The sequence below is a fragment of the Astatotilapia calliptera genome, chromosome 1 (genome assembly GCF_900246225.1).
Source record: "Astatotilapia calliptera chromosome 1, fAstCal1.2, whole genome shotgun sequence".
NCBI classification, from domain to species: Eukaryota; Metazoa; Chordata; class Actinopteri; order Cichliformes; family Cichlidae; genus Astatotilapia; species Astatotilapia calliptera.
The window spans coordinates 37,620,446-37,633,435 of NC_039302.1; the positions used below are offsets into that span (position 1 = coordinate 37,620,446).

Below are 12,990 nucleotides of genomic sequence, written 5' to 3' on the forward strand. Positions count from 1 at the left end.
AAATGAGCCTGTGCTCAGCTGATCTGCACACCTTCCTGCTGACCTCACAGTGTCAGTCTGAAGTTTCAAGTCTTACTAATTAAAACACGATAAGAGCGCGACTTTTAAAAAAGGTGATACAGCAGGAATGTGTTACCGTACAGTGGCAGTCAGATCCACACCTCGCTTTTCACGTCTCATTTTTAAAATGGTGAAATAGCTAAAACGTTGCTTTTTAAAACATTGTGGCGAGATTTCGGTGGCCGATGGAAGACGTCACACACGCTTGGTTTCTGCCCGATCGCTGGAGGTCCCCTCTATAACCGCGGGAGCTTCTCCTGAGAACATGAAACACCCTGAGATGACTGACAAAATCCGTCGTGGTCTCATTATCGAACGCTAGCTGTAAGTCAGGGAAAGCAGCCTCTTTACAACATTTTCACAAATAAAGAAGCTTCTTCTGCTCTTTTGGACATAAAGGCAGATATTCAGAGTAGCTGCAGGATTACTGCAGCTCACAGGTCCTTTCTTTAGACAAACTAAAAAAAATCTAATTATGCTTCAGTCGAGACAAACGAGACAGAGATGGAGGTGCAGAAGAAGTCGTTTATCACAGAGGCTGAGGTGGAGAGCCGATGATCGCTCTGACTTACTGCATCGCAGCTGTGTTCTTACACATCATTTCACTTCTGAAGCTATTATTAAATATTCTGAAAAATAAATCCACGCTTGTCTGGTTTGCAAAAATGTGCATGCTTATGCTTCCTGAGCTACTTCGCTTTATTTGTGGTGTGATTTTGACTTTCGGCACTTCAGTTTTCATGTCCTCAAATTATCTTCCTCCTCTTTGCAACATGATGCAGAATTGTTGCATGAAAGGCTGAAAGCCGCGCGGTCAGAATATTCTCATCACGATGCTTCGAGGCTGGTTTGAGGTTCTTCTCATGAAAAGCTGCCTTTGGTCTGCATCAGACAAGTCTACTGCTAGTGCTGTTTGGTCACGTTATCTTTGATCCTTTATTCCCAAAGCTCTTTGCCTGAATATTCACTGGCAAACTGCAGTTTTGCTCTAATGTTCTTTTTGGACGGCTAAAGCTTTTTCCTGGCGTTCCTCCTCTGTTGCTCATGTTGTAAGAGTTACCTGCAGATCCTGTGATGAACATCTGGAGGTCTTAGGCTATTTTTGCAGTCTCAGACTAGCACAGGTTTAAAACTGTACCGCTTGTAGATGGTTTCCGTCACAATGACGGGGGTAAGATGGCCTTCATCGATGCTCGCCATCCCAACGATTAAGAGCTCGGGTTATGAAACGAGCTACTACGAATGTTTTAAAGGGAAACCTGGAGATCCTCGTGGACCCGCCCTGCCCGGGACTCTCTATAAAAACCGTACCTAATTAAATTTGTTCTGTCACCCATTTGAGATCCTCTCCTTGTGCATTTCCACTAAACCAGTGGGTGAGGAGCAAGAGCAGGAGTATTTTAGAAGAATTTAAATTCATGGATTTAGTATTTTAGTATTTATTTATTTATTGTCATTGTCAAGAACAATGAAATTGCGTTTGGGGCTTCCATACAACCCCCAAAAAAGAAGAAAATAATAAATACCCCTTAAAACCCAAGTGTACATATTTAACCCAGTGTGACTCCAATGCAATAAGACAATCCTTAGCAATAATGTTCGTAGAAATTCAGACAAAGACCTGAGAAACATGACAAAATACAACAATGCAACCCATTCAATATTATTGTACTGTGAGATATGATATCAGATATGATAGTTATCTATTTAAGAAAGGGGGGGGGGGCAGGAGGGGGAAGAGAATAAAGATATGATGCACCAATGCAGACCAGTTCATTGCTATTAAGAAGTTGGATATGGTTATTGTCCGTGAGAGGGGGGCAGAGAGTTCAGGAGCCTCACAGCCTGTGGATACAGGCTGTTGGCCAGTCTGGATGTTCTGGCCTGTATAGACCTGTACCTTCTCCCTGAGGGCAGCAGATGGAAAAGGTGGCGCGCAGGGTGATGTTGGTCCCGCAGGATACTGTGCACCCTCCTCAGACAGCGAGTGGGGAAGATATTACTGATCTCTGGCAGACTTGTTCCAATAATTCTGCCAGCTTCTTTCACCACCCGCTGGAGTGCTTGCTGATCGGCCTTGGTGCAGCTGGGGAACCACACTAGAAATCCATACGTCAGAACGCTGCTGATGGCACAGTTGTAGAAGTTCAACATCAGAGATCTGGGAATGTGTGCGCTCCGCAGTCTCCTCAGGTAGTAGAGGCGCTGTTGGGCCTTCCGTACAACTGAGGTGATATGGTTGCCCCAGGACAGGTCCTCGGTCACAGTTACCCCCAAGAATTTAAAACTGCTCACCCTCTCCACCGCCTCACTGCCAATGAAGAGAGGCAGATGGTTGTTATTTAAAGGTGTGACACAAGTTTATTTGGCTGTGTCACATTTATCAGAGGCACTGACTGCAGGGACACTGAAGGTTTGTTTGTGCCATTATGAGAGGCTCTCCACAGACGGGAGGCGTGGGGTCCCATGAGGACACGGTGTAACGGCGTGCACCCCTTACGTGTCGTTAAAGAGAGGTCTGCAAAGGTTAGCATTTTATTAGGGAGGCCTGGAGAGCTTTTACTGCTCATCAAACACAACAAACTCAGCTCAGAGCAAACAGAGAGGTCGCTGCCGACGTTTAAAAGGCCTGAGACAGAAGAAAAAAAAAAGTGAGGAGACATAAACAGAAGAACGAGAGGATGAGGAAGAGGAGAGATTCAGCCCAGCTGACTGGCAGAGGCCCGGAGCAGAGGAGGTGCAGGGGAGAAACAGAGCTCACGGCTGGGAGTGAATGGCCACACTGTGTGTATGAAAGAGCTTTTCAGCCTCCTCCCAATCAGCACACACACACACACACGAAGCATGTAACTGTGGGGGTGAAGAGGTGACCCTGACGGCAGTTTGTGTGGTGTGGGCAGACACAGGGATCTTTTCACTCCTCACCTTTAGCTGAAATACCAGAGCTGACACTGAACCTGAGCTCCAGGAGGATGTGTGTGTGTGTGTGTGTGTGTGTGTGTGTGTGTGTGTGTGTGTGTGTGTGTGTGTGTGTGTGTGTGTGTGTGTGTGTGTGTGTGTGTGTGTGTGTGTGTGTGTGTGAGAGAGAGACACTCTGAAAAAGCTGCAGAGATGCAAGGACAAACACCCGAGCATCTTGATCACAATACAAACAGCGACTATGTTTTTAAACCTCCTATAGTCTCACACGTGGGAGATATTTGCAGTCCTCTGCATTTAACCCACTCACTCAGGGAAGCAGTGGGCAGCTACCAACCCAGCGCCCGGGCAGCAGTGTGCTCAAGGGTAGCGCAGGGCAGTCATTCGGTGGATTCAAACCCCCGACCTTCCAAAGATGGGGCGACCACGCTACCTACTGAGCTATCCCTGCTCAGTATTGCTAGTATACTACTTTAAATACCTCATACTTAAATGCTATATGTTTATTATTTAGCTGCTGTTTTAATATTTTCTTTCTGGTCTTTTTTGACAGGGAAGAATCAACAGGAAAGGGGGGGGCAGACCCGATCCCGGGCCGGGCGCTCTCATGATGTGGCCCGCAGGCGCCCGCTTGATGCAGTGAGCTACGCAGGGCCCGTTAGTTAGACAGTGGGTTTCTGACTGTGACCAGTTTCTCAGGTTCTGCTGTCTCAAGCAGCAAACTGGTTATCAGCTCCAGGTGGGATTAAAACACTCACCTGTGCACACAAACATCATCGTCATCACGCTGATGTTAAGCTCATTTTTAGCTTCTCAGGATAGTTTTTACTGTGTAATCAGTGATCTGAGACAGCAGGTTCAACTGTTGTATTTGATTTGAACTTTTGTGCCTGACTTCAAAGGGCTGTGTGGGAACGAGCAGCAGCTGTTTGCACCTGCAAAGATGTCAGAAACGTCACATTTACACAGCGTACATACAGACGGGGTCTGCTGACCTCACCAAGTTCACAGCGTGGTTAAACCTGAGCCAGAAAAGGTGCAGACGTGTCTTTATTGCCACGGTTACGGCTCGCTCGCTGCTCGAGAGAAGCGTGGCATCAGCAGAGCCCCACAACCATTTTTCCTCACGCTCGCCGACGTCTGCTTAGAAAAAAGGCCGATCGTGGCTCAAGAGTTGGGAGGTCGTCGTGTAATCGGAAGGTTGCCGCTTCGAGCCCCGGCTCCGACAGTCTCGGTCGTTGTGTCCTTGGGCGAGACACTTCACCCACCGCCTACTGGTGATGGTCAGAGGGCCCGGTGGCGCCAGTGTCCGGCAGCCTCGCCTCTGTCAGTGCGCCCCAGGGTGGCTGTGGCTACAATGTAGCTGCCATCACCAGTGTGTGAATGTGTGCGTGAATGGGTGGATGACTGGATATGTAAAGCGCTTTGGGGTCCTTAGGGACTAGTAAAGCGCTATATAAATACAGGCCATTTACCATTTATCGTGTTCAAAGGTGGGTGTCTGCCACGCCTTTCACCTGCTGAGAGCATCTTTCACAAAAGCAGAAATTATAAATAAGCAGAAAGTAGCGTCTGATTTGCTGAAGTACAGTCGTCCTTAACGCTCGTTTCAAATCTTACACCAAACATTTTAAAGGGGATCAAATCTGGTTTTTGATTGGCCCGTCCTACGACCCTCCGTTTCCTCCCTCAGTGACACAGACAGGTGCTGAGACTAAACCTGGATCGAGTGTCTGTGCTGTGCCATGGAAGCTGTTTGGCTAGCGTGGCTTGGCTCCACATGCCCCATTACAGGGAAAAGTTTCTGCAACTCAATACAAAGTGATGATGAACTGTTTTAACCCTTCATGTTGCTGTAAGAGAAAGAAAGACAGAGCTGCAGCTCTCCGTCCTCCGTGTGCATTTTATTAAAGCTCTGCAGCTCTGCTGAGCTCTCCATTCTTACTTAAACACATTTATGCATCCCCTGATTTTAACCTTTATCTGTAACACTGCAATTACAAGCAGCTGCTTTCTAGTTGCTCCTTTAGGAGGTATAAATCCAAGGCAGCGGAGCAGAGAGCGGTCAGGGACACCGCAGGTTAACGAGTCAACGGCGAAGGTAAAAAACAATATGAAACTTAATAAAGCCGCACGTGAACTGGCTCGGTTCCCAGCCAGGAAGGAAGGAGAGAAAAGAGGGAGGAAGGAGGTCAAATAATAATAAACCCCAGAACTCCAATTGAGCAGAAAGACGTGAAAAGATAACCACATTCCCGTTGTAATGAATCCACTACTGAATAATAAACACGAACCACGCTGCGGATAAATAATGACCCGAACCCTGATGCTGATAACAGCTGACCGCATGGTCAAAATTTCATTATTCCAGATGGATATCTTAATTGTTCCTGCTCCGGGTTTGGGTTTCCTTTAAACAGAGCTGCCTCTGAGAGTGTGGGGGACGGGAGGTGGGATGATTGACACTGAAAGCCTGCTCCTAGCTTTGCCGCTATTGTTAGCGAGGATCTAATGGACTCTAATTTGTCAAAGTTTACTGAAATACCAACCCCAGCACAGGCCCTGGTGTCGGCTGCTTCCCCACAGCACAGACGAATCAAAGCTCTCCAACATTCTGCCCTCATGAGACTCGCTCGGCGCTTAAAGAGGCCCTGCTCATGCAGAGCCATGAACCCATCCCTGATGTACACCGTGATAAGAGCAGCTCCGCAGGCTCGGGTCGCAGACAGTTTTGTTCTCGTTAGGCTTTGCAAACTGGGGATTCCTGGCACACCAGCAGCTCCAGAGCCTCTCCAAGTTCAGCTTTGCTTATTATGCAGCTGTTAAATATCAAATTCTCATCTTCTTCTTAGAAGATTCGCTTCTTTTCACACACACAGGACTGCAAACAGAGTAAATGCCAAGAGGCGATCGCACATTTGTGGTGAACACTGAGACACAGATATTCTATCTTTACCTGCTTTTTCAGTCCTAATGGACTAAAACTTGGAGGCAAACTATGGTGGTCCTTTTTAGGAAGGACTGGGGTGCGTGCTCCATTTTCAGGGCACTGCAGAGGAGTCTCTCCCTTAGTAGAACCTCCAGTGGGACACTGGGGCACCTTACCGAGGACACCTGAGGGTGGGAGTTTGTCAAATCAGTCTGCAGGTGTTTTGTGTCCTGTGGAGGGTGCTATGAAGTTCTTCACTGAATCATCCTTGTTATTAATCTCTGGCTCTCGTCCACAGCATGTCTCTATCCTGTCTTCCTCTCTCAGATTCAACTCAGTTTCATTTATACAGAATCACAACAACAGTCGCCTCAAGGTGCTTTATACTGTAAGGTCGACCCTACAATAACACACACAGAGAAAAACCCAACAATCATATGACCCCTATGAGCAGCACTTTGGCGACAGTGGGAAGGAAAAACTCCCTTTTAACAGGAAGAAACCTCCAGCAGAACCAGGCTCAGGGAGGGGCGGGGCCATCTGCTGCGACCGGTTGGGGTGAGAGAAGGAAGACAGGATGATGGCTGTATGATATGATAGGGGGTCATATGATTGTTGGCTTTTTCTCTGTATGTATTATTGTATTATTACAGTATAAAGCTCCTTGAGGCGACTGTTGTGATTTTGTGTAAATAAAGCTGAACTGAAATAGTTCTTCTGCCGCTCTATCGAGCGACAGCCTTCAGCTTGCATTGACGTGGTTTGCAGCCGAGTGCAAAGTTGCTAAAGCTGCATGTAAAAAGCGAGCATGTAGTTTAACTGCGATGACAATACAGCACACTTTCTCTCCTCTCAGTCTAAAAGACGAGCTCGGACCCTGCCTCCTCCTCAGCTCCACGTCTGTCCATTTATGGTGTGAAGTGGGTTCAGAAAAAGCAAAGGTGTGGAGGGAGAGAGACAAGTGTACTCACGAAGCTTTCTCCCAAACCTCGCGCTATAACAAGCCGGACTCTCCCTCTGTGCCCTTTTCCTTCCAGTCCTCGGCTCCTCTCTGCAGTTCCTCCACCTCTGTCATCATTTCTACACACAATGGCAGCAGCAAACTGCATTCCTCACAGCCATACCTCATAGCTCGCTGGCATCACAGACAATGCTGTTTTCAGAGCGGGGTGAAAGAAAGGGCTCGGTGATTTCGTCCGGTTGTTGTTTGTGAGCACATGGGGCTGGAGGGAGGAAGCTGGTGTGGGTGAGGGTGGGAGAGGTGGAAAAACTCAGAGTTTGTGATGTAGGTGAGCTGCATTTGAACAGCTGTCCCCACACAGAGGTTGAAGGATGACAGGAAGAGCCTGGTACCAGGAAGACCGGGCCCCGAGGAAGCAGACCAGCAGGCGCTCGTTCTGTCACTTTTTCTTTTACTTTCTCCTCCCCCCCCCAAAGCTCTGTCTTTCTATTGTTGCATCCCCCCCCCATTGCATTTTAGTTACAAAACAAAGTGCTGCACAGTATCAGTGATGAGACGGGGTTACGTTAGGTCAAACCCAGGAAAAGGAAAAGGTCTGTGAACAGCTGAGGCTCTAAATCTTACAGCACGTCAACAGAAACACCCGGACAGTGAAAGGCAATCAGCCGTGATTGTGATTCCCACATCTGCCTGTGATAATCCATGCAGCCAGCCAAGCGTGCACCAACCCTCCGCCGCCAGCACCCCCAGTCTCATTTACAGCCAATCGCCCCCACCTTACATCCACTGTACCCAAACTGCTCCTGCACCCTTCCCTTAAAAAGTCAGCTTCACAACGGAAACTTTTTATTTCTGGCAGATGGAAAAGAAACGAGACTCACAGTCTGTGGAACATCAACATCTCAAACACACCTGTGCACTCTCTGCACTGACCCACACACTGAAACTCACACTGCCACTGATTCATATACAGAAAGCACAAAAAACCTTTGCTGATAGAAACACGTTTAAAAAACAGACTGATCACGTCTGTCGTCTGACTGTAGTGAAGATGAGCTGAACTAATGTGAAAACAGAAACACCAACGGGTCTGAGAAGGACAGCTAACACAGTTAACCAGAAGTAACTGACAAACAGATTGAAATAGGTAACACGGGTTAGTCTTGGTAGCCGGGGATCGGTCCGCCAGGGCCTCCGCTGACACATATTGCACCCACGTTAGCGTTACAGTTGCAACCACTGACTTCTGGAGCCAAAACAGACGATGAGACTGTGAGGCGTTATCAGCTAATGCTAGCTAGCTGCATCCATAGACTGTAAAGGGGCATCAAAATGCTCCAACAGCACAAACACAGTCCAGAGGCCCAGCTCAGCCACCTGTGTCACCATCCACCTGTCAGTCAAAGAGGCCACGCCCCTAATAATACAAACTTTAAGCCTTAATATAATTTAAACTGGCGAGTTAAATAAACTGTGCAGTTGTTATAAAGAGGGAATTATCCACAGAGACCAAGCAGTTTGTGTATCAGGCTAAGTTTTAACATGGGAGTCTATGGGGACTGACTCACTGCTCCCTCTGCTGGACGTCAGTGGTTCCACAGTAGCTTAATTTTGTATCATATACAAAAACATCAAATCAAGCTCATTTTTTGGGTACTTTTCAGGTGTCAAAGTGTGACCACACACTTTCATTTTCACAACACTCGATCCATTTTCTGACGATCTGTTTGTGTTCGGTGAGTTTTAGCAGAGAGAATAAATGATCGCACGGCTAACGTGGTCACAGAGCCACGAGTACGACCTGGGCCTCTCTCAGAGGGTTCATCCATCTGCTGCTCCAAAGACACCAAATCACCAATCAGTGCAGTCTGCAGCCAATCCCTCATATCAGCTGACTCCAAACAGTGCCAGATGCATTTGTAGAGCAGTTTGTACTGACGTTTATAGAAATTTGGATGGTGAATCATCAAAATAAATCCAAGTGTAGGACAATGACAGCCCACAGGCTGTTGTTTTTCACCCGGGACTGTGTCGCTTTCCTGGGGTAAAAGATGGTCTGAACATTACTCTGCAATAACGGCGTGTCAGCTCGTCATCGATTACCTTCTGCTAAAAGCACCTTCAATACAAAACCAGCATCTGTGGACCTCACACATCTCTCAGTCTTTATTATTTACACATTAGAGTCCTGCAGCTGTGGTACTAATTAGATCCTGTCAGCAGCAGCAGGTTTGCGCTGAGCACTGTCGGCTTTTTATGGGATTTTTGCAGATCTGAGTGTATTTTCAGACTCAGATAAAGGAGCAGATGGTGAAAAAGCACTGTGATAATAATCAGTCGGACACGGGCCACTGACAGCAAAGAGACAAATTCATTTGGAAATGTGCTGATGTATTAATCAGGAACAGCCGCTCTCTCTGATGTTGCTGTCAGCACAGTTTGTATCTCATCTGATAAAGTCATAAAAATGGAGCATAAAGAAGAGTATGATGGTCGCGAGAATTACACCCTGACTGGAAGGACAATGATGTGAAAGGGAAGACCAGAGCAGTAACAATGCGCGTCCACCCTGACGTCACCCACTGGGTCTTAAAGCCTTTAGACGGTCTCCAGCTTCCTGAAACTGAATGACCTGAGCAAACGCTGGATCCTCTCTGACGCTAACAGGACTGAAGAAGGACCAAGGGACGTTTTCCCATACGCTTCTACGCTATCAGTCTTATTTTTTACAGGAAGAGGACTCGCCCCCTGCTGGCCTCGAGACAAAATGCAAGTTTAAGGCTTCAAACTACGAAAAACAAAACTCACATAAACCCCAAATAAAGTCGAAGAAACAAAAAAGTGAGAAATTTTTGGGTCCCAAACTGCTGACATCACATTTTGGAAAATCACAAGAGGTTTTTGATTGATGGTGTACATTAATTTATTAATGATCATCACATTAATATGCTGTGTGCTTTACTGAGACAATGAGCACGAGGGTAACTTCCAGGACCAGAAAGCTGCAGCAGAATGATTCTATTGAGTTTTGGAAAGAAATTAAAGCTGTCAACAATCGTAACATGCCTCTGTCATCCAGAATTAATGGGAAAGCATTATGGGGACCCTGCAAAATATATCACACGTTTCTAACAATGACAGTATCCTTGGCGGTGAACAAAGTGGCCCTGACACAATAACAGCAGAACATCTGCAGGGAGCCAACAAAAAGAATCTCAGCTTTACCTTCATCAGCTTCTCTGGACTGCTGCTTCTATCTCAGTGCTTCCTAACCAACATTCACACATCCAGACTCCCGAGGACGCATCGGAGGGAAACCTGGGTCACTCTCCTGCCCGTGCAGACTGAGAGCAGCCAACAACCTTCTGGTTTACTGCCACCCCATCTATCCGTCCATCCATTCATCCATGAATCTGTCCATCTGTCCATCCGTCTGCCACCCATCTGTCCATCCATTCATCATTCAATTCCATGCATTCATCCATGAATCAGTCCATGAATCCATCCATCAACACCTTAATAACTCTGTATGTTATTTATTAAATTACCAAAGGTCTACTCACATGTGAGATCTAATTATGGAGGTCAGATGGAGCAGAGTACATCCACACCCTTTGAGTAACCTACAGACTCCACTAAGGTGGGATAGTGTCGCCTGTTCTCTTCATCTGCACTCGAACAATAAAAAGCAGAATGCTGGCTGTACGGAGGAGAGCCATTTAAACACGTAGCTGAAGAAGTCATTGTGCCGTCACGCAGCATCTGAACCTACTGTAAGCGACACAGGCTGTTCCTCACGCTTCAGTTTTCCATTTGTGTTTGGATCACTGACGATGGCACGTTTGTTTTTTACTGTAAACTTTCTCCAACACATGCAGCAGTTTAGCTTCTAACTGTTAGACATCCATCACTTTAGAATTTGTCCTGTTTGTCACAGCTCACATCTTGTACTGCTGCATTTTATGCCCAAGCCGTGAGCAGTGCTGTAGGTAGCACATCAGTCCTCTGCACCACCTACCAGCCTGCACATTAAACCTTAACATATTTATAAATCTTTGGGTTTTCTTTTGTACAGACACTGCGACTGCCTCCAGTTCAGCTCCACCTACAAAACATTTAAAAAGTCATGCTGCTGGAGGTACTTGAAAGGCTTTGATGTGCACAGGCCGGCTGACTTTTCCTGATTTTCACCGTTTTACACCAACATTTACGGCATTTACTGCATCGTTTCTTTCTTATTCAATCGGCTTCATTTTATGTTTAAAAACATAAAAGCATAAATTGCATCTGTCTCGATGAGCAGCCTGACTCAGCCTTCAAATCTAAACTTCCAGTTCACCAGAATAGCAAAGCGATCAATAGTAAACACTGCAAGGTTTGAAGTCCCAGCGCCCTGAAAATAGATGGAACAAATATCTGTTCTTCCCTAAAGGGTTCAGGCACAGCAGGGAACTCGGTAACAAAGTAAAAAATACAGCAATGTGTTTGTTTTTGCTCTCGCTAACACGCCAGCGGGTTCCAAATAAAGACCTCTTTGCAGAGCTGATCATGGAGAGCACCGGGTCCACAGCAGCCTGTTGTCAGGGATTAACCAGCTACTATATTTGCCAGAGAAAATCCTGCGCTCGCAATTGCTTCATATAAGGAGGTGACATTTACCCCAGCTCGTGCTCGTGTACAAAGACTGCAGCCGGCTCGCCGCTCTGCCCGGCAGCCTCTCGACCTGTGCAAACTATTTGATTTGGACGGGTCAGCTCGAATTAAGCAGCAGAGCTAACGTCAGAGGCTGTGTGCACAGCGCGTCTGAACCCTGACTTTCTCCGCTCTGATTGGCTCCATGTTTTTGTGGCCCAGTGAGGGTGATGACTGTATAAAAGTAGAATAAAAGTAGAACTCTGTCCACACTGCTTTCATTACCTGGACACATGGAAACATGAAGAAGATGAGGACAGTCCTGCAGAAGGTAAACGACTCCATCTTCATCTGGGTTTGCCCCCCAAATCGGGGTCTCTGTGCCCAACCTGTACAGGAAGTGGAAATAGCAGCAGTCAGCAACTACCAGTGAACAGGGCCGGGCTAAATAACTAACAAACCCCAGGGCAAAACCTTCCTGTGGGCCCCACAATTTCATCCACAACACTCTGTGTTTCCCACATGTAGACTTTACATCGGGACATTCTTCTATTCATTTTTATGATTTCACTGAAATTGATGACAGTCTTTTTGCTCTTATTTTGAAAATTTAGTTGCCGCTAACCAGTTAGCCCAGATCCTTCCTTTCTCACGTCTCAATCCTCTCAACCCACGGTTGGTTGGAGAGACTCCACAGACTACAGCTGCTCATGATGATGATGGGAGTTGCGGTTCTGTGGCTCCCCGTGGCTGCAGAGCAAGGACTCCGGCCACAGTAACCACAGAGACACGGGACACTCATACAGGAGCACAGTTACTGTCCCCCTCCATCCCTCTGCAACGAGACCCCGGCCTACACCCATCTTTTATGTACAGTCTATGTTTTGACGTTGTTGTACAGCTTAACTCTACGTCACTCCGTTTAAACCTCCACCTAACTACAGTTTTACTTCTCTTATCAGATGGAGCCTCGGTGTTGTGAAGGAAATAATCACTTCCGCTCGATTTGTTGTTGTCTTTGTGTTGTCGCCACACAGATCATTTCAACTAATTACGGTGCACAGAGTGAGGACGGTTTGCGCTCCGTACGGCTGCGGAGCCACTTTCTCACTTTGCCTCATAATTAATTTGGAATTAGACAAAGCTGCTTGTAATACAAACGTATCGATCCATAAAATCTCTGCGGTTCAAAGCTGGCATCGGGTTACTCGGCCACGGCTTCTTAAATAGATATGAGTGCAAACTCACGCTGAGCTCTGCGGACACAACATCCAATAAAGCCGCAGTCAGCAGAAAATGAATAATGATGGAGAATCCCAGCAGCTGCTGTGATGGTGTCTGTGAACTGAAGCAGCAGCTCTCTCAGGCGCACACGGGCGCACTCACCTGCGCATTTGCGCCCCTCCGCGCGGGAGTGTTGCGCACTCTTTCCAACTTTCTAACCGCGAAGCGACGCGTCCGCACGGCCGCCCTGTGCGCTGGCTTTGCG

The 12,990-nt window shown here is 47.0% G+C and overlaps 1 protein-coding gene across 5 annotated transcripts in view; it reads right to left on the bottom strand.

Annotated features, from left to right (window-relative positions):
- Positions 1-12,990, bottom strand: part of LOC113027348 (uncharacterized) — a 49,823-nt gene that overhangs the window by 36,409 nt on the left and 424 nt on the right. For all 5 annotated transcript variants that reach the window (XM_026176987.1, XM_026176972.1, XM_026176976.1 and 2 more), the window contains exon 2: positions 11,787-11,890. In XM_026176987.1, coding sequence (XP_026032772.1) covers positions 11,787-11,890 — 104 coding nt within the window. The remainder of the gene's footprint in view (positions 1-11,786; positions 11,891-12,990) is intronic.